The sequence below is a fragment of the Nasonia vitripennis genome, unplaced genomic scaffold (assembly GCF_009193385.2).
Source record: "Nasonia vitripennis strain AsymCx unplaced genomic scaffold, Nvit_psr_1.1 unplaced0186, whole genome shotgun sequence".
Lineage (NCBI taxonomy): Eukaryota > Metazoa > Arthropoda > Insecta > Hymenoptera > Pteromalidae > Nasonia > Nasonia vitripennis.
Genome location: NW_022279965.1, coordinates 386,208 through 413,989, shown reverse-complemented (window position 1 = coordinate 413,989; position 27,782 = coordinate 386,208). Strand labels below are relative to the sequence as shown.

Sequence of the window (27,782 nt, the reverse complement as noted above, 5' to 3'; positions counted from 1 at the left end):
AAAGAGAGTGTCAATAATATTTCACACGGAGTACGCATGCACGTGAATTGGTATAAAAAGACAGCGCAGAGAGTTCCTATATCAGTCGACTTTGGTACTCCGTAGAGGTAGTTAGTAGTCACTATGTTCAACAGAAAGATGACAAAAGTTATTTTTGACTTTAACCAAGAATGTTCTTATATCATCGGTGTTCGGAAAGAGAGCGTCAATAATATTTCACACGGAGTACGCATGCACGTTAATTGGTATAAAATGACAGCGCAGAGAGTTCCTATATCAGTCGACTCTGGTACTCCGTAGTGGTAGTTAGTAGTTACGATGCTCAACAGGAAGATGACAAAAATTATTTTTAGGCTTAATCTAAAAATGTTCTTCTATCAGTGGTGTCCGGAAAGAGAGTGTCAATAATATTTCACACGGAGTACGCATGCACGTTAATTGGTATAAAAAGACAGCGCAGAGAGTTCCTATATCAGTCGACTCTGGTACTCCGTAGTGGTAGTTATTAGTTACGATGCTCAACAGGAAGATGACAAAAATTTTTTTTAGGCTTAATCTAAAAATGTTCTTATATCTGTGGTATCCGGAAAAAAGTGTCAATAATATTTCACACCAAGTACGAATGCACCTTAATCGGTATGAAAAGCCTGCGCAGAAAGTTCCTATATCAGTCGACTTTGGTACTCCGTAGTGGTAGGTTGTAGTCACAATGTGCAACAGAAAGATGACCAATGATATAAGAACATTCTTAGATCAGTCGAATCTAGAACCCCGTAGTGGTAGTCCGTAGTCGCGATGCTCAACAGTAAGATGACAGAAATTATTTTTAGGCTTAATCTAAAAATGTTCTTATATCATCGGTGTTCGGAAAGAGAGCGTCAATAATACTTCACACGGAGTACGCATGCACGTTAATTGGTATAAAATGACAGCGCAGAGAGTTCCTATATCAGTCGACTCTGGTACTCCGTAGTGGTAGTTAGTAGTTACGATGCTCAACAGGAAGATGACAACAATTTTTTTTAGGCTTAATCTAAAAATGTTCTTATATCAGTGGTGTCCGGAAAGAGAGTGTCAATAATATTTCACACGGAATACGCATGCACGTTAATTGGTATAAAAAGACAGCGCAGAGAGTTCCTATATCAGTCGACTCTGGTACTCCGTAGTGGTAGTTAGTAGTTACGATTCTCCACAGAAAGATGACAAAAGTTATTTTTGATTTTTATCCAAGAATGTTCTTATATCAGTTGTGTCTGGATAGAAAGTATCAATAATATTTCACACGGAGTACGCATGCACGTTAATTGGTATGATAAGCCTTGCGCAGAGAGTTCCTATATCAGTCGACTTTGGTACTCCGTAGTGGTAGTTAGTAGTCACTATGTTCAACAGAAAGATGACAAAAGTTATTTTTGACTTTAACCAAGAATGTTCTTATATCATCGGTGTTCGGAAAGAGAGCGTCAATAATATTTCACACGGAGTACGAATGCACGTTAATTGGTATAAAAAGACAGCGCAGAGAGTTCCTGTATCAGTCGACTCTGGTACTCCGTAGTGGTAGTTAGTAGTCACGATGCTCCACAGAAAGATGACAAAAGTTATTTTTGATTTTTATCCAAGAATGTTCTTACATCAGTTGTGTCTGGATAGAAAGTATCAATAATATTTCACACGGAGTACGCATGCTCGTTAATTGGTATGAAAAGCCTGCGCAGACAGTTCCTATATCAGTCGACTTTGGTACTCCGAAGTGGTAGGTTGTAGTCACTATGTTCAACAGAAAGATGACAAAATTAATTTTTGATATTTATCCAAGAATGTTCTTATATCAGTAGTGTCAGGAAAGACAGTGTCAATAATATTTCACACGGAGTACGCATGCACGTTAATTGGTATAAAAAAATAGCGCAGAGAGTTCCTATATCAGTCGACTCTGATACTCCGTAGTGGTAGTTAGTAGTTACGATACTCAACAGGAAGATGACAAAAATTATTTTTAGGCTTAATCTAAAAAATGTTCTTATATCAGTGGTTTCCGGAAAGAGAGTGTCAATAATATTTCACACGGAGTACGCATGCACGTGAATTGGTATAAAAAGACAGCGCAGAGAGTTCCTATATCAGTCGACTTTGGTACTCCGTAGTGGTAGTTAGTAGTCACTATGTTCAACAGAAAGATGACAAAAGTTATTTTTGACTTTAACCAAGAATGTTCTTATATCAGTGGTGTCCGGAAAGAGAGTGTCAATAATATTTCACACGGAGTACGCATGCACGTTTATTGGTATCAAAAGACAGCGCAGAGAGTTCCTATATCAGTCGACTCTGGTACTCCGTAGTGGTAGTTAGTAGTCACGATGCTCAACGGAAAGATGACAAAAATTAGTTTGAGGCTTAATCTAAAAAATGTTCTTATATCAGTGGTATCCGGAAAAAAAGTGTCAATAATATTTCACACCGAGTACGCTTGCACGTTAATTGGTATGAAAAGCCTGGGCAGAAAGTTCCTATATCATTCGACTCTGGTACTCCGTAGTGATAGGTTGTAGTCACAATGCTCTACAGAAAGATGACCAATGATATAAGAACATTCTTAGATCAGTCGAATCTAGAACCCCGTAGTGGTAGTCCGTAGTCGCGATGCTCAACAGTAAGATGACAGAAATTATTTTTAGGCTTAATCTAAAAATGTTCTTATATCATCGGTGTTCGGAAAGAGAGCGTCAATAATATTTCACACGGAGTACGCATGCACGTTAATTGGTATAAAATGACAGCGCAGAGAGTTCCTATATCAGTCGACTCTGGTACTCCGTAGTGGTAGTTAGTAGTTACGATGCTCAACAGGAAGATGACAAAAATTATTTTTAGGCTTAATCTAAAAATGTTCTTCTATCTGTGGTATCCGGAAAAAAAGTGTCAATAATATTTCACACCGAGTACGCATGCACGTTAATTGGTATGAAAAGCCTGGGCAGAAAGTTCCTATATCATTCGACTCTGGTACTCCGTAGTGATAGGTTGTAGTCACAATGCTCTACAGAAAGATGACCAATGATATAAGAACATTCTTAGATCAGTCGAATCTAGAACCCCGTAGTGGTAGTCCGTAGTCGCGATGCTCAACAGAAAGATGACAAAAGTAATTTTTGATATTTATCCAAGAATGTTCTTATATCAGTGGTGTCTGTAAAGAAAGTATCAATAATATTTCACACGGAGTACGCGTGCATGTTAATTGGTATGTAAAGCCTCTGCAGAAAGTTCTTATATCAGTCGACTTTGGTACTCCGTAGTGGTAGTTAGTAGTCACGATGCTCAACAGAAAGATGACAAAATTAATTTTTGATATTTATCCAAGAATGTTCTTATATCAGTAGTGTCAGGAAAGACAGTGTCAATAATATTTCACACCGAGTACGCATGCACGTTAATTGGTATGAAAAGCCTGGGCAGAAAGTTCCTATATCATTCGACTCTGGTACTCCGTAGTGGTAGGTTGTAGTCACAATGTTCAACAGATAGATGACCAATGATATAAGAACATTCTTAGATCAGTCGAATCTAGAACCCCGTAGTGGTAGTCCGTAGTCGCGATGCTCAACAGTAAGATGACAGAAATTATTTTTAGGCTTAATCTAAAAATGTTCTTATATCAGTGGTTTCCGGAAAGAGAGTGTCAATAATATTTCACACGGAGTACGCATGCACGTGAATTGGTATAAAAAGACAGCGCAGAGAGTTCCTATATCAGTCGACTTTGGTACTCCGTAGTGGTAGTTAGTAGTTACGATGCTCAACAGGAAGATGACAAAAATTATTTTTAGGCTTAATCTAAAAAATGTTCTTATATCAGTGGTTTCCGGAAAGAGAGTGTCAATAATATTTCACACGGAGTACGCATGCACGTGAATTGGTATAAAAAGACAGCGCAGAGAGTTCCTATATCAGTCGACTTTGGTACTCCGTAGAGGTAGTTAGTAGTCACTATGTTCAACAGAAAGATGACAAAAGTTATTTTTGACTTTAACCAAGAATGTTCTTATATCATCGGTGTTCGGAAAGAGAGCGTCAATAATATTTCACACGGAGTACGCATGCACGTTAATTGGTATAAAATGACAGCGCAGAGAGTTCCTATATCAGTCGACTCTGGTACTCCGTAGTGGTAGTTAGTAGTTACGATGCTCAACAGGAAGATGACAAAAATTATTTTTAGGCTTAATCTAAAAATGTTCTTCTATCAGTGGTGTCCGGAAAGAGAGTGTCAATAATATTTCACACGGAGTACGCATGCACGTTAATTGGTATAAAAAGACAGCGCAGAGAGTTCCTATATCAGTCGACTCTGGTACTCCGTAGTGGTAGTTATTAGTTACGATGCTCAACAGGAAGATGACAAAAATTTTTTTTAGGCTTAATCTAAAAATGTTCTTATATCTGTGGTATCCGGAAAAAAGTGTCAATAATATTTCACACCAAGTACGAATGCACCTTAATCGGTATGAAAAGCCTGCGCAGAAAGTTCCTATATCAGTCGACTTTGGTACTCCGTAGTGGTAGGTTGTAGTCACAATGTGCAACAGAAAGATGACCAATGATATAAGAACATTCTTAGATCAGTCGAATCTAGAACCCCGTAGTGGTAGTCCGTAGTCGCGATGCTCAACAGTAAGATGACAGAAATTATTTTAGGCTTAATCTAAAAATGTTCTTATATCATCGGTGTTCGGAAAGAGAGCGTCAATAATACTTCACACGGAGTACGCATGCACGTTAATTGGTATAAAATGACAGCGCAGAGAGTTCCTATATCAGTCGACTCTGGTACTCCGTAGTGGTAGTTAGTAGTTACGATGCTCAACAGGAAGATGACAACAATTTTTTTTAGGCTTAATCTAAAAATGTTCTTATATCAGTGGTGTCCGGAAAGAGAGTGTCAATAATATTTCACACGGAATACGCATGCACGTTAATTGGTATAAAAAGACAGCGCAGAGAGTTCCTATATCAGTCGACTCTGGTACTCCGTAGTGGTAGTTAGTAGTTACGATTCTCCACAGAAAGATGACAAAAGTTATTTTTGATTTTTATCCAAGAATGTTCTTATATCAGTTGTGTCTGGATAGAAAGTATCAATAATATTTCACACGGAGTACGCATGCACGTTAATTGGTATGATAAGCCTTGCGCAGAGAGTTCCTATATCAGTCGACTTTGGTACTCCGTAGTGGTAGTTAGTAGTCACTATGTTCAACAGAAAGATGACAAAAGTTATTTTTGACTTTAACCAAGAATGTTCTTATATCATCGGTGTTCGGAAAGAGAGCGTCAATAATATTTCACACGGAGTACGAATGCACGTTAATTGGTATAAAAAGACAGCGCAGAGAGTTCCTGTATCAGTCGACTCTGGTACTCCGTAGTGGTAGTTAGTAGTCACGATGCTCCACAGAAAGATGACAAAAGTTATTTTTGATTTTTATCCAAGAATGTTCTTACATCAGTTGTGTCTGGATAGAAAGTATCAATAATATTTCACACGGAGTACGCATGCTCGTTAATTGGTATGAAAAGCCTGCGCAGACAGTTCCTATATCAGTCGACTTTGGTACTCCGAAGTGGTAGGTTGTAGTCACTATGTTCAACAGAAAGATGACAAAATTAATTTTTGATATTTATCCAAGAATGTTCTTATATCAGTAGTGTCAGGAAAGACAGTGTCAATAATATTTCACACGGAGTACGCATGCACGTTAATTGGTATAAAAAAATAGCGCAGAGAGTTCCTATATCAGTCGACTCTGATACTCCGTAGTGGTAGTTAGTAGTTACGATACTCAACAGGAAGATGACAAAAATTATTTTTAGGCTTAATCTAAAAAATGTTCTTATATCAGTGGTGTCTGGAAAGACAGTGTCAAGAATATATCACACGGATTACGCATGCACGTGAATTGGTATAAAAAGACAGCGCAGAGAGTTCCTATATCAGTCGACTTTGGTACTCCGTAGTGGTAGTTAGTAGTCACTATGTTCAACAGAAAGATGACAAAAGTTATTTTTGACTTTAACCAAGAATGTTCTTATATCAGTGGTGTCCGGAAAGAGAGTGTCAATAATATTTCACTCGGAGTACGCATGCACGTTAATTGGTATCAAAAGACAGCGCAGAGAGTTCCTATATCAGTCGACTCTGGTACTCCGTAGTGGTAGTTAGTAGTCACGATGCTCAACGGAAAGATGACAAAAATTAGTTTGAGGCTTAATCTAAAAAATGTTCTTATATCAGTGGTATCTGGAAAGACAGTGTCAAGAATATATCACACGGATTACGCATGCACGTTAATTGGTAGGAAAAGCCTGCGCAGAGAGTTCCTATATCATTCGACTCTGGTACTCCGTAGTGGTAGGTTGTAGTCACAATGCTCAACAGAAAGATGACCAATGATATAAGAACATTCTTAGATCAGTCGAATCTAGAACCCCGTAGTGGTAGTCCGTAGTCGCGATGCTCAACAGTAAGATGACAGAAATTATTTTTAGGCTTAATCTAAAAATGTTCTTATATCATCGGTGTTCGGAAAGAGAGCGTCAATAATACTTCACACGGAGTACGCATGCACGTTAATTGGTATAAAATGACAGCGCAGAGAGTTCCTATATCAGTCGACTCTGGTACTCCGTAGTGGTAGTTAGTAGTTACGATGCTCAACAGGAAGATGACAAAAATTATTTTTAGGCTTAATCTAAAAATGTTCTTCTATCTGTGGTATCCGGAAAAAAAGTGTCAATAATATTTCACACCGAGTACGCATGCACGTTAATTGGTATGAAAAGCCTGGGCAGAAAGTTCCTATATCATTCGACTCTGGTACTCCGTAGTGATAGGTTGTAGTCACAATGCTCTACAGAAAGATGACCAATGATATAAGAACATTCTTAGATCAGTCGAATATAGAACCCCGTAGTGGTAGTCCGTAGTCGCGATGCTCAACAGAAAGATGACAAAAGTAATTTTTGATATTTATCCAAGAATGTTCTTATATCAGTGGTGTCTGTAAAGAAAGTATCAATAATATTTCACACGGAGTACGCGTGCATGTTAATTGGTATGTAAAGCCTCTGCAGAAAGTTCTTATATCAGTCGACTTTGGTACTCCGTAGTGGTAGTTAGTAGTCACGATGCTCAACAGAAAGATGACAGAAATTATTTTTAGGCTTAATCTAAAAATGTTCTTATATCTGTGGTATCCGGAAAAAAAGTGTCAATAATATTTCACACGGAGTACGCATGCACGTTAATTGGTATGAAAAGCCTGCGCAGATTGTTCCTATATGAGTCGACTCTGATACTCGGTAGTGGTAGGTTGTAGTGTCGATGCTCAACAGAAAGATGACAAAAATTATTTTTGATATTTATCTAAGAATGTTCGTATATCATTGGTAACCAAAAAAAAGTGTCAATAATATTTCTATATATGTAAAGCCTGCTCAGACAATTCCTATATCAGTCGACTACCCGCGTAGCTGATTTTTTCTGGAAAGCCGTGTTTCGGCATGCGCAGATCACGGTTTTTCCTGATTTCCTTGTTAACTCTTCCAGGTTTTTGTATTGCGCGCACAAAATGGCTACGTCTACCTTTTGCTTACGGATATACTGGCAATGGAGGTCCTTAGCTACTTCACAGTAATTGAGATTTAGTTGTACTATTCTTATATTCTTTTTTTGGTACTTTAAATGCTGCTTGGCAAGCTGAACATGCGTAATTACCCGCAGCATGGTCACTTTTTTCTACGTCATCTTCTCCGCGGCAGAGAATACATCTTTACTTGCTGTTGCATCTTTTCGCTGCATGCCCCGATGTATTACATTCAATGCAGCGTTGACTTTGATCTTGCGTGCTTGTACACATTTTAGCAATATGCTTGTTGGGCTATTTGGGCTGGTAGCTGGATGACAGCAGTCTTCGTATCTCCGTATGTTTTTCGCGCCATCTTTTTCGCAGTCTTGTCTACCTGTTTGTTACTTTTAGTAAACTCCCTTTGCAGAGCATCTATTATATCATGCCCAGAGGCGATCATATCAAAGTATTTTATTTTATAAACCAACTCATGCTGTAGTGCCTTTATTGCAGCCCAATTATCAAGTACCTCTCTGACCGCATCTTGAAAATCTCTTGTCTTTGCTTCTTTAGAGCGCCAAAGTTGCAGTAGTAGGTCCCCTGCCGCCATCTTGCGTATTCTGTTAACGTTATTTTCAACTTTCTTCAGTCTGGAGTCTTCTTTTATCTTTTTAAGAAAGTCAGCATATGTGTTTGTAACGGACAGAGAGAAGACGAGTCAAAAAGCGAAAAAGAGTAGACGCGGGCTTGAACCGTGGAACCCAAGATTTACAAGCAGGAGCTCCAACCACTGAGCTAACGTCTACGATGCATTTGGACGTTATGCATTGTAGTACGGCTTGACGGACATTTATCGCTGATTCTTATCGCTGCCTGCGTTGCAGACGTGTGTGTCTGTGACATGTTATATATTATTTTTCTTGATTCTCTTATTGTGACCCTCTAGTTGCCACTCCAGTTGGTCTGAAGACATTTTCTTCCGTTTGCTTGGCGTCATTTCCAATTTAACCAACGTCATTCTTGTCAGCGGTTTTGCCGCGATCGACGTTCCTATCGTCTACATCGCTTTGTCCTTCTTATCGATAAGCTGCAGCCCCAGTGGAGTTTCTATTTAACTCAGCATCAGTTCAAGGCTCTCCTTACTCTTATTTAGTGTCACTTGTTCATCTTCTAGTCGTTTGGCCACATAACCGTCGTTACGTTGTTTATAACGGGCTTGTAGATGTTTCTCGCAAATGACAATACCGCGTCCACCGAGTCTAGCTTTTCTAGTATTTGTGCTCAAAGTAGCCACATCCTTAGCGTCAATGCTTGTGTTTTCTTGACTGATGTTGTCGTCTGTTTGCTGGCTGGAGGACCCAGTTTTATTGACACTTTTTGGGGTATCCGAAGTCCCCAAGTTTTTTCGTAGGTCTACGTATCATCTTGTTTCTTTTATATATTTTTGAGTCTCTACTCCTCCCACCTACTTTTTACTCGTCTCTCTCTATCTCTCTCTCTCTCTCTCTCTCTCTCCTAGCCTCGCAGGCATGTGTTCTGGCCTTGTGACACAGCACAAGTCGTTCTTAAAAAGCATTCAGTGGTGGGTAGTGAGGCCTCCCGTTAGTCTATGGCAGGGCTCTGTCCGGACGCCATCCGGCACCACCATAGCTATCAGAATTTTCGCCGGTTAATAAGGCGGCCAGAGCAGGTAGGCTCGTTTTATGTCATAGAATATAATGGGTCTTCGTTAGGCTTTTGGTTTGTGGGAGATATTTTATGTCTCTTCTACTCTCTGCAGGCAGCACTACGTACGTAGCACTGTACGCCTACATCAAGCACTTGTAGGTGTGTGTGTACTAAAAATATATTATAATTAAATTATGTAATGAAAATTTTATATTGATTATATTAATAAATTTTAAACCAATGAACAATGAATTCTTTAACTAATAAAAAAAACAATTCTCACATTTATCCCTTATTTTATATCCTCATAATTAATAATAATTTTGTACATACAATAGCTGATTGTAGTTCTATTATAATACTGATTTTTTACATTTATCTTCTGGCCATATAGGATGATGCAATCAAGTAACATTAGGGGTTACTTCGTTAAGGAGGTTCACCACCGACAATCCCTGCAGAAAATTCAGCTAGCTGCTGCACTCTCTCAACATGGCATTCCCCTTTCCGTAGCAAAGAGACTTTCGAACGCACACGCACACATCGTTAGACTTGCCGCGTCAGTGAGCAAGAGATTTACACGTACGCGCCGGCAGCGCTAGTGTACGTGCGCGCGTGGCTGACAACATCCTACTTTAGATTACAATACCTCGGAAACTGAACGTCAAATGATTGCTTACGAGGCCTCAAAAGATTCGTTATAACGTCTTTACTTTAGTTTTTTAACAAGATCGTATGAAGCGTACGGCTGCTATCAACGTAAATGAACGTTTCGCGCGGGCCCAGCATAGGGATCGCGTGTTAAACGCCCAAACTTTCAGGCCTCATATATCAGCTTATAAACGTCAGATTGATCTGAAATGTCAGATGTGTATGAACAATATCATTACAAAGCAGTGTGCAAAATTTTATCAATTTCCTAAGAAAATAATTTTGGTGGTAAACTTCCTTGAAAAAAAAAAAAACACTTAAAAGGCCTTTTGTCTCAGACTTGAAAACTCTACTTTTGCTCTACTTTTTCGTAGTTAAAAAGTGTGTTTTTGATGCACGTGTTATAAAAAAATGTACATGCATGTCAAATTTTATTACGATTGGTCGCATACTTACAGAATTATGACGGTATACACACACATACAGAGCCTTCCACATGGACATTTTCTCAAAATGTATGATTTGAACTCCAAACACCTCTAAATACGTTTCTATGCAGTTTTAGCGAAACTGAAAATTTTACTATTACAAAGCTTCCTCTAGGAGGTAGCAACATTTTATTTAACGTGATCTTTGTATTAATTACATTTTGATGATATCGTTTTCTTACCACCAAACGGTAGATATTTCGACGCTTTTTTAGGCACGACCGCGACAAGGAAGTGCCTTATAGTTTTGTCATCGAAAAATGTGTGAGCAACAAACCTAACCCTCGCACAAACCTAAAAACTAATTTTGTTTTATCCCAATCGTCTACGTTTTTTTAAAATGCGGGCACAATTTGTTCATTTCCTGCGTGTTTCTTGAATAAAAATTTTGATGTTACACGATTATCTCTGAGAGACTTTTATCAATCGGACTTAAAATTTGTGTGTGAACTCCCCTTGTAATAGTAAGGTGCCAAATTTATTTTGGACTTAATCCTGCATGTATACGCAGAATGCGGTCACATTCAAAAATCGCTCAAAACGGTTTTTTGGCTCTAACTTGAATGCATTTTACAAAAAAAAAGTTAAATAAAAAACTTGTAGATCTCAAAAAAAAAACTTTTTCTTATTAACACTTAAGCGTGAAAATGCTTTTAATTCGAGTTAACAGTCCAAAATCGATTTTTTATAGCAACAAACCAGTATTTATCATAAAACTTTGAGGCTATACATTTTACATAAAAACCTTGAAAGTAAAAGTTGTAGAAATTTTGAAAACACATCTTTTTACCGTGACAAACACTTTTTCAAAACGCTTATACATAAACAACAACCCTAGAAACGACTTTTGGTACATTTTAATAACAATTTCGGTGTGACCCACCCTATTTGGTCCAAAAGCTTCAATTTATTGCCTGACGCACGCGCGAAGCGAAGCGAGATGCAAGGCGGTAAGCCACCGCTAGTGGCGCGCTAGTTTTATGTATGAAAATGTAACAGTCACATTTATTTGAGCTGTAATGGTTACGATGATTCTCGGAATGTGAGACTAAAAATCTTGTTTTTTTACGAATCAGTATAAAAAAAACGAGTAATCAAGCCTGGGCAAATGAATAGTATATTGTGTACCACAGGCGTAAAGTGGTCTTTTTGAGGCCGAGTGCGAAGTTTATAGTTCGAGTCAAAGAGAGTTAGCCCGAGCCGGATGCGAGGGCGTTTACGAGCCGCAGACGAGTACTGCAACCTCACGAAGCAAAAAACCCACTTAGCTCTTAGTGCACACCATATTTTTTGTAACGCATGTACTGATTTCCGCGTTTACAGACACACACACACACACACACACACACACACACACACACATACATATGTATATTTGATGTGAGCTATTGACTATTTACCAATAGTTCTTTGTCGTGTTTTTATCGCGGACTAGAATAGTTCGATGGTGAATCCACTTTAGAGGACGTTGAGCACTGGCGCTAGCTGGCCATGCCTCTTGTCCGGCGGAAACGTTCCCCTACTGCTCTCCTCTTATAACAGTAAGCTGACGGTCCGATTTTGGGCTTAATCCCGCACATGTACTCAGGTTGGTTTACTGCTCGAGCAAAGCGAGGGGATCACCCGAGGAAATGATTGACTTTAGTCCCGTGTTGCATATAGAACTTAATTCATGACTTAACTAAGTAGCTACTTTGTTGTCTTGAAAATTGGGACCTACTAATCCATTCTTAATGCAAAGTGAATTTAAAATTTTTTAATTCTTAAAAATTTTACCCTTGTAATTACGAAAATAAAGTAACTTTATGTCCCACGAATACGGGAAAAAATATATGAGGGAATAAAAAGCTAACTTCAGTCCCGCTTTTCAGGGAATAAAGCGGCTAATATAGTTTAGTCGTGAACACAATCAATTATTTACCATACAACTTCAAGGCATTACATTAGTACTAGAACTTGTTCATTTAACATAAAAATGTTAAATGTACAAGTTGTAGATATTTTGAAAACCCAACTTTTTACCTCGACAAACGGTTTTTCTAAATGTATTTACACAAATAAAACCCTGAAAACGATTTTTTTTATAACTATAATCAAAAAAATCTGCAATCAGTTTATTTTCTATTTAGGTGCTACAGAAATCAACTGCTGCAGAGGATATTGCGTAGATTTATTGAAAGAACTATCTAAAACTATTAATTTTACGTACAGTTTATCACTCTCGCCTGATGGACAATTTGGGAACTACATATATAAGAATAATAGTAAGATATATTCAGTTTTTAAGTACACTTTATGAAAAATATTAATGCAATCTATAATACATACTTTTTAAATGTACTCCACTAGTAATAATTTTATTAACGATTTGTATATCAAGTGGCGCGGTAGCGCCACAAAGGCGAGTTTGAGAAGCAGACGAAGCCGCAGCGCCCGTGACACTATTTACTTCTATATTAGTGTTCGGATTTTGCATGATACAGAAAAAAAAGCTTATTGTTACTGTTCGTGAGTTTTTTCGGCTTATCAGAATGTTTTCTGAGCTAAACTATGGTTTTCAATAAAAATATTTGTTAAAAAGCCGTTTCGTTTAATAATACACAAGTTGAATGAATGCTCAAAACAGTATCTCTATTTTTTTCTCGGTAGGACCGTGAAGTTGGCTTTCTAACCTATAAGTGGTAGGACCGTAAAGTTGGCCGCACAAGCTATTATGTGTAATACAGTTGGGTATCGCTTTCCCACAGATATCTATAAGTTGCGCAGAGTAAATGTGTTTACATTGTCTGCTTGACTTTAAGGTTATGTTTTTGAACAGCTGCCACACTGTCGTATACATGTAAATATCGTTTCGCTGTAGCCGGTCACGCTCGATGTCTAGGTGCCAAGGTTCTTCGATGACGAGGCTTGTTGTGTTAGCATAAAATCGTAAGCAAAATGCGTAAATGTGGAATGACATTAGTCGTCTTATAGATAAAATAATATGATTGTAAACTTGACTCTTTTAAATTAATCTCAATTTGATTAGCGTTATTTTATGTTGCTGAAAAATAATCTTGTGTGCTAAGATTTATACGGATCACACTGGTATAGAGAGCTGAGCTGGTATATTCACTCTCAGCGCTTCGGCTCGACACTCACTTGATAGCCACTATCAGCAGGTATATAAGGCGCGTGCTTAGAGAGAGAGAGAGAGAGAGAGAGAGAGAGAGAGAGAGAGAGAGAGAGAGAGAGGAAGAGAGAGATTTTATATTCAGATATGTTTTATTTTTGTACATTATGTTGTACATATTTACATATAGAATATAAGAAGTAGCATACATTTTTGTGTAAGTGTGCTAGATATGAAGAGCTTGGAATGGAATGAAATGAGATGATGGAGTGTATGTGCTTGCGTAACGATTATGTGTTTTCTAATTCAAAGAAAAATTTTTTAGCTACTTGTTCAAAGTGCAATATGGATAGTGTGTTGCGAAGGTGTGATGTTAATAAAGGTCAGATCCGGGTTAGAAGAAAATTCACTTTACACATCACTTTATCTGATTATTCTTATCATTAATCTGTAGTTGTTTATTTAACAGTCGAGGATTACATAGCTATCGACGGATACGCACAACATATTCTCTCGCTCTCTACGGTGCCATCTTACGCTCTCTGTGGTCGGGCTGCTTCTGTACTATAGTTCGAGTGCATAGCTCGTACTATACCTATAGCTATCGCTGCCGTGCGCTCGACTCTCATGCTTACTATATTTCCATGCGCATGCCTGCTTACATACTTTATACAGTCTATACTCCGTACAGGCTAGTCCGATGTAGCATAGAAATTACTCATATCTCAACATAATGAACAAAAGCAAACGAAAAACAATATTAAATTATGGCCATGGCTCACAGCCACAATTGGCATTGGATAACTCGTCCAATGACAACCCAGAGGCATTTCTCTCTTCTCACAAATCTCTTCTAAACTTGAAAACTTCTAGCACTTCTTAATCATCTCTAATACTTCTTAATAACTGACGCTCGAGCTCTTGCCACGTTACCTTCTTCCCGGCAATTTATCAACCCGAAACTACTGTGCGCTTGAAACCTCAGTGAGAACAAAACCATCAACCCTCATAAATAACATTTTCTAGTGCAAAGTGTAATAATTCATCCGTAAAATACCGCAACAGAGATGGGTGATTCAATTGTTAATGCAATTCTGTTGGAAGCCGTGGTAAATAAGTGAGATATTTGGTTCATATTAAAGATAAATGGTTTTTTTCTTATATTATAGCCTTTTTAAGTCCTCTCGAAGAGTTTTATATGTCTTTTCCCTCTGCCCGATACCATATAACGGTACCAGCCAGAGAAGTTCCCTATAGTCTCTGTGCATGTGCATCACATCGAAATGTAGTGCACATGCATCTCGACTGACCCTACAGTTTTATTATACAGTACGAGACTATATTGCAACAGCAGTATCTGGTCATCGGCTGTGGAGAGGAGATCCGAGACTGCATCGAAGATCAGGGCCCGGCACCTTAAAATTTAATTTTTATAGATTCGCAGGTGAGCAGCAAGCTGCGTGAGCAAGTGTTCAGTGGTGTGGCCACGTCTCTTCCTCGCTTCGGGCTCTCTCTCTCTCTCTCTCTCTCTCTCTCTCTCTCTCTCTCTCTCTCTCTCTCTCTCTCTCTCTCTCTCTCTCTCTCTCTCTGGTGAGTCGCTTTGACAGCTTTTCATTCTGCTCCTACTTTCGCACTGCTTTTCTGCCGCTTCTTGCCTTCGGGCCCTCTTTTGTTGTAGATTGTTGCACGCTCTTTTTTGCAACCTTTATGACGACATATAAATCGCTGAAGGTTGCAATTTATTTTCAACATCTTTTCTGCACAAACTTTCTGCACGGCTTCTAACCTCAAAATCTACTCGGCTCGGCTTGGCTTGGTTTCCCGCTCGCACGGCGTCTCTCTCCGCTCCTAATCAACATCGAGGAGACATCTACCGCATCGAGGGAGAACTTCTAGGCGTCTGCACATTGTTTGAGGTCGGTGCTTTCTCGCTCTTTACACTAACGCTCCATCTAGCCGTAAGAGTTATAACACCGACTCTACCACTCCGTCGATAACTTAACATCACATCACGAATTTCTGCTCTACCGACTGCCAGTAAGTTATCGACGAAAATGAGTGAGAACGGCGAAAAGAACGGGGAAGTGCCTTTTCGGCAATGCGGCAGCTGTAAACAGCCTATTCAGCACAAGGAGCCGAAAAGGTGTGCTTTTTGCAAGCTCCATTACCACGTCAAATGTCTGAACACCATCACCATCAAGACAGTCGTGGTAAACGATAGGCAGTTTATAGCCTGTCCTCCCTGTGCGGACGCCAAGGGTGCCAAAGCGGGACCCAGGTCAACATCGGCGGCGGGGGTGACTGCGACAACAGCGGCTAAGACCACCCCAAAACAACCGGGGATGAAGAAGACGAGATCGGCGCCACCATCAGCCAACACTTCACGAAGTACTTCATCAGCTCGCTCACCACCAACCATCGAAGCTGCATTGAAGGACATTCGTGAAGCTCTCGATGACATCCGCAATGCTCATGCGGAAGCCATTCAGACACAAAACATCGTGTCGGAGAGGATTTCGAGAATTGAGCAACGTCTTAGCCCGCTGGAGAAGCGCCTAAAGGCCCTCGATGAGCTGCCTGCACTCAAGACTCGCATACTTAATGCTGAGTCCACCATCACCGAGTTGCAGGCACAAGTCCAAGATCTCTCATCGAGGAGCTCAGCATTGCAGCAGGACAACAACAACAACAGCAGCAGCGCTGCGGAAATTAGCAGCTTCCGCAGTGAGCTGGCTGAGGTCAAACGACGGCAGGAGCAGACCTCAAATAGTGTTGTTGTCATCACGGGCTTGCACTACACCCGTGAGACCTCGCTGCATCTTCTCGCGTTTGCAGTCATAAACGCACTTGACCCAACGGTCCTGCGGAGAGATATTGCATCCGTCAGGGTCATGGGTAGGCTCGATGCACCCCGGAAGACCGCCAGGAGTGACGGCAGATTGCCACCACTGGCCGTCACCCTCTCGTCGAGTGCACTAGCACGAGCAATCGTCGTTGCCAAAGCTCGTAAACGCAAGCTCCACACCAACGAGCTGGACGCAACCGTGATGGAGGAGGCCAAAGCTCTGAGCCCTGACCACCAAGGGCTCATAAACATCAATGAGCTACTCCCCACCGACGTCCACAAGCTGCGTTCACGGGCTAGGCTGGAAGCCAAGAGGAGGCAGGGCTGCCGAACGTTCGTCAGGGACGGGAAACTGTTCGTACGCTGCAACGATGACAACGAGCGTGCCACCGTCATTACCACCGACGCCGAGCTGGATAATTTTTTAGCTCGGATCCTGCTCGCCATAAACATCACTCCACAATGAAGCTGCCACACATACATTTCATCCCACCACGTCCGCCATCAAGCTCATCCGCCGTGTCTTCATCGGGTTCTAAGGTATCTCTGTCTGAAGGTTTAAGGGTCTGTCATTTTAATGCGAACTCTCTCACGGGTCACATTGAGATGATCAGGCTCTTTTTATCCACTCGCTCTTTATTCCACGTAATAGCTGTTACTGAGACCTGGCTAAGCGAGAAGGTGACATCCAGCCCTTCGCTGGATGATTATCTGCTCTACAGACGAGACAGAAACAGAAACGGTGGAGGTGTGGCCCTCTATATACACAAATCTCTGACGGTTAGTGTTATTTCAACATCCGACGGTGAATGGTCCGGCAAGCCAGGCAAGCGTGAATACCTCTTTTGTGAGATATCGGCCAAGGGAGTTTCTCCCATCTTCGTGGGGGTTGTGTATCGTCCACCTCATGCTCCTTTTTTCCAAGGCTCTAACTTTATTAACGAACTAACAACTCACATGCACAACTACTCCACGAAGGTTATAATGGGGGACTTTAAATCTGACCAACTATCCTCATCTGAAGATGCCAATTTCATCAGGGCCTTCATTGATGAGAACTCTCTTTCGTCCGTTCCCTATGATGCCACACACCATAAACAGGGTTCTCACACCTGGCTTGATCTGTACCTAATCGACGAGCAGGATCGCCTCCAGTCATACTGGAAGACAGACGCACCTTTCATCAACGGACACGACCTTATCACGGCCACTCTCGACGTACAGATTCCACGCTACGTACCAAATACATACTCATACAGAAACTTTAAAGGAATCAGCGCTGAGAAGCTGAGAGACTTTCTTAGCGAATATGACTGGTCATCTCTCACCTCCTCATCACTTGACGACTGCATATCTTTACTCAACGCTAACCTCACTAACGCCATCAACCACCTCGCTCCATTGCGGACTGTGACACCAGAACGACAACGTCACCCGTGGTACACTGCGGCTCTTCGTGGCCTTGTATCCGAGAGCAATAGACTTTACAGGCGTTTCAGGGACTCCAGGCTCGAATCAGATCGACGCGTTTACAGATTAGCTAGAGACTATGCTCACAAACAAGTCGAGGAGGCCAGGCTGAATTATTACTATTTACGCCTGTCCACCTTGACCGATATTGCTGAGATCTGGAAAGAGCTGGAGAAACTTGGAATGTCTGCCACCAAGGCCCCCTTACCATCTAGATTCACCACAGATGAACTCAACACGCATTTCAGCGCGATCTCAAATGATCCGCTGGCTCCTGCTGTTGAGGATTATCTTGTTACCCTGGAAAGTCTTGACCTCCCGGAACATTTCGAATTCAAACCTATAACGGAATCGGACGTGTTGGCTGCGGTGTCGCACTTTGACACTCAGGCCAGGGGGAGCGACGGCATCCCACAGGTTGTCATCTCAAAAGCTTTGCCGGTTCTTGCTCCCTCACTAAGTCATATTTTCAACCTGTCCCTTAGCGAACCCTGCTTCCCATCTGCCTGGAAAATGTCACTTGTGCGCGCACTCAACAAAGTCAGCTCACCAACAGCCCTGACTGATTACCGTCCGATTTCACTTCTCTGCTTTCTTTCCAAGGCTCTGGAGTGGCTAGTGCACAGGCAAGTCTCAGAATACCTTGAATCAAGGCTATTACTAGATAACCTTCAAACAGGCTTCCGCACTGGTCACAGCACTCAGTCTGGCCTAATTAAGCTAACTGATGATGCCAGAGTTGGGATAAACAAAAAGAAAGTAACACTACTCCTTCTCTTTGACTTTAGCAAGGCGTTTGACACTGTGTGTCACGTCAGGCTCCTGAGAAAGCTATCCACCTTCGGCTTCTCAAAGCAAGTCATCCGCTGGTTTGCCTCCTACCTCTCTGGTAGAGAGCAGGCCGTCGTTGGTGACAATAACGAACGTTCTTCTCCTCGCGGTCCCAACATCGGCGTCCCGCAGGGGTCCGTTCTGGGTCCACTGCTGTTTGCATTGTACATCAATGACATCGGTTTCTGCCTTGATACCGATGTTTTCCATCTCATCTACGCGGATGACTTGCAAATTTACAGTCAATGCCACCTCGAAGAGCTCGATTCTTTATCAAACAAGATGAGTGCCAATGCTGAGAGGATTACTGGTTGGGCTGCACAGAATAAGCTAAAACTTAATGTTGCTAAAACTAAAGCAATTGTCCTGGGCTCTCCCTACTACATAAACGCATTACCCTCAACAGCTAACACTTTCATTAACATAGGAGGTGCCCAGGTCAGCTTTGAATCTTCCGTGCGTAATCTGGGATTGGTGCTCGACTCTAAGCTTACGTAGAGGGAGCATATTACACAAGTGTGTAAGCGTGCTCACACACTAATGTACAGGCTTTACTTTTTCAGGAAAAGCACCAATCTCAGGTTGCGCAAGCACTTACAAGGAAAGGTACCCAACCCGAACTCACCGATTTTGATGATTTTCATATATGTTGTAGAACATAAAAAAATAAGAGACACGTATTTTTTTTTATCGGCTAATTTTCACTTTTAAGGGGTAAAAACCTCCCCTAAAGTTAACCCCCAAAAAGCGTTTTTTTTAAATATCTCGACTTAAAATTAATATTTTTCAATGAAACAAATTGGAGGTTATTTCTTACAAAAAGAGCAAGTATTTCATGGTGATTTGAAGAGTAAGGGTAGCATCCCCTATTTTTTAGGGGTTGAAAACATATATTTTTTGGCATAATTTTATAATAAAAATGTTTAAACCGACTAAAAAAAATTGGAAAAAATGTTTAAACATCCTTAATAACAAAATTTAGTTGACGTCTTTCGGTGTTTTCATAAATATTATCCCTAAGGGGGTAAACCACCCCTAACACAAAATAACTGTAAATATGTAATTCAATACATAATATTTCGTAGAAAGTTTGTATATAGAGGTTTTCGAGGTCGCTGATTACAAATCTGTATCAGATTTTGAAAATTCAAAATGGCGGAACCAATATGGCGGACGGAAATATCGAAAAAAAATTTTATATAATAAAAAAGTTTTAAACGACTAAAAAAATTGGAAAAAATTTGTAAACATCTATAATAAACAAATTAAGTTTTTCGATTTTTCATAGATACTACCCTTTAGGGGGTAAACCACCCCTAACACAAAATAACTATAAGTATACTTCAATCCATAATATTTTGTAGAAGGTTTGTATATAAGGGTTTTCGAGATCGCTCTTTGCAAATCTGAATCAGATTTTGAAAATTCAAAATGGCGGAACCAATGTGGTGGACGAAAATGTCGAAAAAAAATTTTAACTTTCATAAAAACTTGTTATAAATGTGTGATCTTTGTAGCCTGTACATGTGAACTAAAGAGCCTTAAACCCTAAACCCCTAAAGAACAAATAGGCTAAATGGTTGTGCTTTTTAACCAAACCACCTCAAATTCCTAAATTTGTAAACAAGAAAATTCTGTGTGTGAAGCAGTTTTATAATTTCCGTAGAAATTGTTATCAGAATGTTATTGGAATTCCTTTATTGTAAATTCAACTTATAATGTATTTTTGTTTATAATATTAGAGTATAATAATAATCTACAATCTTTTATCTTTTGCCATAGTGCATTTTTTGTATTGAGCATAAAATATATTATTTTACGATGTTTTTACAATAATGGTAGTCCTCATAAAAGTGTTTAAAGCACAATGCTTTTTTGGACCAACCACATCGTACAATTGCAATGTTTGTGCACCCTTCTATTTCACAATGTGTTGCACAAGACTTTCCAAAACTGAAATCTATAGGATTATCAAATTTATCTGGTTTTTCATTGACGTAACCGCTTTTATACCAGGAATATTTAAATAAATCTATATATCTCGGTGAAGACAGTTGGTTGTGAACCAATGATTGAAGTTTAATTATATTATTTCTCACATGTAAATTCATATCATGATCCATTAACATTACATTATCAGAAAATGTTCGGACAAAGTTTTTCCAAATACGGAATCCATAGACATCAAGTGGTTGTATTTTTCCTGTGGTTCCAGTTGGAATTTTTTTATGTTAATAATTTTATTTTGTGGCATTGTTTCTTCTATAACTTTGTCACAATGACCACTCCAAGAATCAAGTAATAGTATTGAGTGATGGCCTACATAGGGATAAAATATTTTTTCCAACCAGATTTTGAAGTGATCTGCAATTAAACGACTTACTAATTAACTGATCAACGATATTACAATGTAAAAATTGTTATTAGTTCCCTTACTTGTTGTTAATTTTCCAGATTTGGATGCTTCCATGTACACGTTTTCTGGTCTAAATATGTTTTGTTCTACAATAGGGCCAAACTTGCCACTTGGTTCCTTTAAAACAAGAAATAGCGGTGACAACAGTTGTCCAGTAGCTGATATTAGTGGCTGTATAGTATAACTATGCGTTGTTGCTGAAATTGACTGTACCAGACATTGCACTTGCTTTTCTCCTTCTACTGCTAATGTTCTTCCAGAATGCATTTCTAGCTGAAATCCGCTCTGATCTGTATTATACAAATTTTCGAGTCCAATCCTTGGTATACACGATTTAACGTCATCGATAAATGCTTCAGCTTTAGCCGTAAGTTCTGCACTACTTTCTAGTGTTTTTCTTTTTATGAACTTATTTATTTTCCTAGAAACTATTCGGTGTGCTTGCTTAAATTTGAGTAACCAATGTTTAGAAACTTTGAATCTAATATCATCAAAACCAATTTCTTTTTTAGCTTGTAAGGCCCATCGAATTATATCTTCATCATGGATAATTGAACCACTGTCGAGAGCTGCTTGAAAATTATCCAGGGTATACTGACAAATTTGTGCTACTTTTTCTCTATACGTGCCACCTTTATTAATTGAATGAGCCCAACGACGTAGCTGACTAATAGATGATACTTTTTTGAATCTGTTTTGCACTGTTTTGAGACTTAAATTTTGCTTCGTTTTGCTACTTCTCCAAAATTCTACAGCTCTTTTTTTGTATTCAAAATCTAGTTCTTCATTATCTGCTGTACATTGATTTGTTGGTGCTATATCCGGATCAGGAAAATGATGTTGCACTTCATCTTCAATTATTTCCGCATTATGGTCTTTATACTCTTCTTGAAAATCCAAAGAGTCATCAGTAATCATTTCTACATCGTTGAAATCATGTGTTGCATCTATTAAAATTTCTTTTATTTTTTCGGCCAACTCTGTTTCGTGATAATTCGTGACACTATCTGGTATGTTTAACGCTTGAAAGTATGCTAATAATAAGTTTAGAACGTTTAACGGATTAATTTTCATTTTTCAATCTAAAATGAAAACAAGCGGTAAAATTTATACAAGCTGTGTTTTTGCATGTAAGGCACGACTGCTACATTTCTACCAGAATAAAACGACTGAATGTAAATTGAATCAAATCATTAATTTATGCATTGGAGAAGAATTCTCGTTCCACTTTGTGATGTTCGGAAAACTCTATTTTTGGTTTTATTCAACTTTTATTCACTTTGAAATTGAATAATGTAAATCTATATAAAATCACTAAAGAAAATTTTCTACAACTGTATGATACCACTGACAAACAAAAAGACGTACTATTCGTACTTTCCGGCATCGAACTAGAATACCCACAAAAGTCACTCACTGCCTAAAAAATAACACAGGCAGCTGAGGTAAACACTCGATGAAAACAATCTAAAAAAAGAACATACTGATTCGCACATATTGTCAACAACTTTTATGAGTGAAAGACATTTATCTGTGGAATTATCATTGAATGTACGATAACATTCATTAAACTAATGAATGCATATAAAATTCCCTTTCAATAACAACGTGTTCTTTAATTGCAAATGAAGTTGGAGTATTAATATTCTTTTATGTATTTTTACCAATAACAAAAATTATCATAGTAATATAATAATAATAATAATAATAAGAAGAATAAGCATAATTGCAATAGCAATAATAACAGTAATACTGATAATAGCAATGATAATGAAAAATAATAATAATAATTAGAATAATATTTATTATTAAATTTAGATTTTTTGATAAATTCATTAAATCGTATCAAATAGTATTATTATGGAATTCCAGACTGTAAATATTTTACTATAGATACAATAATCATTACTTCGAGAATTCATCTAAAAAACGTTTGGCTTACGAAATAATTGTAACAATGAAAAACTCCCAAGTTTGACAACATTAAATTTTATTACAAAACGCAAAAGAGTTTGATAAACTAATTTTATTAACCTATGTTTTTTCATTTGCAAAAAAGTGTGGACTTTTTGAATTTATAAAATTATATAATTATGCAATTTATGAAATACTTTATAATTTATGAAATTACTTTTGAAATTATGCTAATTTATAAAAGCAGAAAAATAAATAATCTTTGATTGAAACATAAAACGAGACGTTATTTGTTACATACAAAATGATAGAATAAAATATCGGTAATATGTCTATACTCGTGTCTACGGTAAAGCATAGGCCTTCGGCTTGTCTGGAGGTTAGGGGTTTGGAGTCGTTTGGTTAAAATGCACAACCATTTAGCCTATTTGTTCTTTAGGGGTTTAGGGTTTAAGGCTCTTTAGTTCACATGTACAGGCTACAAAGATCACACATTTGTAAACAAGTTTTTTTGAAAGTTAAATTTTTTTTCGATATTTCCGTCCACCATATTGGATCCGCCATTTTGAATTTTCAAAATCTGATAAGATTTGTAATCAGCGACCTCGAAAACCTCTATATACAAACCTTCTACAAAATATTATGGATTGAAGTATACTTATAGTTATTTTGTGTTAGGGGTGGTTTACCCCCCTAAGGGGAAGTATCTATGAAAAAACCGAAAAACTTAATTTGTTTATTATAGATGTTTACAAATTTTTTCCAAATTTTTTAGTCGTTTAAAACTTTTTTATTATATAAAATTTTTTTTCGATATTTCCGTCCGCCATATTGGATCCGCCATTTCGAATTTTCAAAATCTGATAACAGATTTGTAATCAGCGACCTCGAAAACCTCTATATACAAACTTTCTACGAAATATTATGTATTGAATTACATATTTACAGTTATTTTGTGTTAGGGGTGGTTTACCCCCTTAGGGGTAATATTTATGAAAACACCGAAAGACGTCAACTAAATTTTGTTATTAAGGATGTTTAAACATTTTTTCCAATTTTTTTTAGTCGGTTTAAACATTTTTATTATAAAATTATGCCAAAAAATATATGTTTTCAACCCCTAAAAAATAGGGGGTGCTACCCTTACTCTTCAAATCACCATGAAATACTTGCTCTTTTTGTAAGAAATAACCTCCAATTTGTTTCATTGAAAAATATTAATTTTAAGCCGAGATATTTAAAAAAAACGCTTTTTGGGGGTTAACTTTAGGGGAGGTTTTTACCCCTTAAAAGTGAAAATTAGCCGATAAAAAAAAATACGTGTCTCTTATTTTTTTATGTTCTACAACATATATGAAAATCATCAAAATCGGTGAGTTCGGGTTGGGTACCTTTCCTTGTTAGTACAGGCCCTCCTGTTTCCTCTTATAGACTACTGTTCCCTCGTATACTGTGACCTGATGCAGGAACTCGACCTAAAACTTCAGAGGCTCGTGAATAGAGGAATTCGGTACATCTGGTGTAAGAAGAGATGAGCACATCTCCCCATACAGGCGGGAGTTGCAGTGGCTAACCACTGCCGGGCGCAGGAAGTATTTCACTGTTTGTTTCCTAAGAAAAATGTTTAACACAGCCGTACCATCATACGTACTGGCATACTTTGACTTCCGCGTGACACTTCGGCCTGTTAGGGGGGGAGGTGATACCTCTGGATATTCCGACATTCGCGACGGAGACGCTGAGGAACTCGTTTCATATCAGTGCCTCATACCTATGGAACATCCTACCATCTCACATTCGTAACACTACATCTGTCTCAGGTTTCAAGAGACTAGCTAAAGAGCACTTTCTTGAGCTTGAAAACACAAACACTTGAATCGCTTGTACACATTCACTCAAACGCACACACACACACGCTTGTACACATTCACGCAAACGCACACACTCACACACTCTCGCTTGACCCATCTTCACATTATCTTACTATCACAATACACATTTTTGCTGTACTACTATTGCTGCTGTATACAATTTATTGTACAACATATTGTACGTCAAATAAATCTAATAAATCTAAAAATTCTCTCTCTCTCTCTCTCTCTAGTGCATACGACTTGTGCCACTTGGGTTTCTTCGGGCACGTCTGCGCGCAATTAAACTCAGTAACAGCGTTGCGTATATGCAAATGCGTTACTAAGTTTATCTTCTTGGGTGCGTCTCGCCTGGCATGCTTGCACCTCGAGCTGCGGTAGCTCCGTGCGCATTCTCTCTTCAAACTATGTCATGTGCAGATGCCACGTGCTCCACGCTGTCCAGTAGGAGGCTAGTATTCCTGTTGGTGTGACAAATCTAGTGACATGCTGCACAGGAATAGAGTACATTTTATTCACCATTTTAATTTCTACTAATCCAGTGCACCCGGGGATCTTCCTTGCGGGCTGATCCGGGGAGTTTTTTCTACTTCTGAAAAACTCAGCACAAAAATTTTAACACTTAACTCGCCTCCGACGGACGTAAAAATATCGCTATATGACGTCCTGCTGGGCTAACTACGTCAGACTTTACCCGGTTATCCTAGGAAGCACAACAGTTCAAAATTATTAATCACCTCGCTCTAACACTCTTGTGCGCATAACAACTACTACGCACAAGACCATTGCATTCATTGCCATCAGCGCGTGTGTGTTACGTGTATTTTTTTCCAAGTCATTCTAAAATCTCTGTTTAATATTCTTTTATAACATTCGCGTTTTTTTTTCAATTAATACTAACAGTTTGTTCAAATTGTAAGACCTATTGAAAATCAGGCACACGCTTGTCTCACAAGCAACGCACGACAAACTGCTTATATAAAAGTCATTTGTAACGTAACTTATTCTATCATCACATAACCAACATATCATCTAAGTGTAATAACATAAGAATATTTTCTCTACCTCAGTAGGAATCTCGGATAACCTTTAGGAGCCACGGCACGCGTAGTGCGCATCCAACGACTTTGGCATTTTTTCCTTTACTCACATTATTTTTCGTTCTGCGTAAATATATCAGTCAATTATTATTTTCTTGCCACAAGTACGCGTGTAACATTGTTCTTTCTACGAGTTGGTAATCTCGTGTACTGATCTGTATCAAGCATACGTGTAAAAGTTGAGAAGTACTACATGTATTGCAACAGCTTCGTATGCAAGGTCTAATTTAATTCTAATATTAAATTCATGCGACAATTGACATGCGAAAAATAGTGTCTCTGGGGCCGATGAGGTCGAATACAGGATTCTTGTCGATGTGCTCAATTTGGCGGAACTAGCACGATAATTGTCGCGACAATAAAAAAAGAACAAATCGATCTTCCTACGTACTCAGGTGCACCTTTCGAACAACCAGACATAGCGTCAGATTGGTGGGAGCATGTACGAGATCGCGTTAGGGATTCGGATGATTTTCGAGACCGTTTTCTCCATCGCTTCTGGAATAGCGCCACTCAGGCTAAGATTAGGAGAGAACTCGAATTCAGCGTCTATAAGGCTACAAACAACCTCTCGCGCCGTGAGTACGTACATAACATGGTACGCGCGCTCACAAATCCGCATTCTGAGGAAGCAGCCGTTGAGTGTTTTTCGCGACATATTGGTGAGTCGGTTCAGTTACTGATAGTCTTACGCGAAATTACATCCATAGACAAGTTAGTGCATTTATTAGATATCATGGATCAGGCAAGTGCCCTAAATGCAAACCACTCACAAGTAAGGCGACAAATGATAGAGAATTGCTTTCCCAACTTTTTTACAAATCCTCACATTCCTCATTGCGGGGTGACATACAAAAAAATATTACTGCGGCGTCATATTAAATTAGAAGTTTATATTATAGGTATACAAATCATTTAAACGCGGTGTCTAGGTGTACAGGGTAGCCGATGACGAGGTCTGGGTAGTTCGCACCGTGGTTTTTGGTGTCTAGGTGTGGAAATAATTCGAGAGTGGTGTATATCGGAACAATCAGTCATTTCATGTTAGTTATAAAAAGCTATGGTCGAAAGGTACTAAGGATGCTTATATTATGCTATTCCTATAATATTAGAGAACGGCAAGACCTACGCTGACATTCTGGGACAGATGAAGGCGCAGGTAAAGCCGAAAGATCTAAATTTGGAGGTTAAGTTCGTCCGTAAAACAACAAGTCAACGACATAATAAAGTCATTGCAAAAAGCCATCCATGCAAAAAGCCATCCAAGATGCAATCGGACAAGTAGGCACGATTGAGAACAAGATCTCCAAGACAACACTAGAGATCAGGGACATTGATGGACTAACGACAAAGGAAGAGGTCAACAGTGCTATCGCAGCTGTGACGGACTGTACCGAAGAGGATGTCAAAATCTACCTGTTCAAAATCCACGAGACCAACTTGTTGCTTTGCATCGTTCGATGACACCGTTGCCAAATCTTCTTAAATTAGGGAGTCGCGTGAGCGCGACAACAATGTGCTTATGTGTCTCTCTCACTCTCGCTTACCTGCGTTAGGAATCCTACTTGACTACAAGTTAAACTTTAAAGAACACATAAATGTAATTTAAAGCAAATGCTTGAAAAATATGAACATCATGAAATTTCTAAGAGGTACATGGTGGGGATCTGACTTCGACAGTTTAATAATAATGTATAAAAGTTTCGTGCGTTCGATTGAGTATAGCTGTCATGCTTTTTAGCCTACTCGAAATGCGCTAATTCTAAAGTTAGGATAGAATTGAAA

The 27,782-nt window shown here is 38.9% G+C and overlaps 1 protein-coding gene across 1 annotated transcript in view; it reads left to right on the top strand.

Moving 5' to 3' along the window:
- The first annotated feature begins 12,413 nt into the window (after positions 1–12,413).
- The window catches only part of LOC116418325 (glutamate [NMDA] receptor subunit 1), a 294,315-nt gene continuing 278,946 nt past the window's right edge, over positions 12,414–27,782 (top strand). The window contains exons 1-2 of the mRNA XM_031933396.1: positions 12,414–12,431; positions 12,552–12,702. Coding sequence (XP_031789256.1) covers positions 12,414–12,431; positions 12,552–12,702 — 169 coding nt within the window. The remainder of the gene's footprint in view (positions 12,432–12,551; positions 12,703–27,782) is intronic.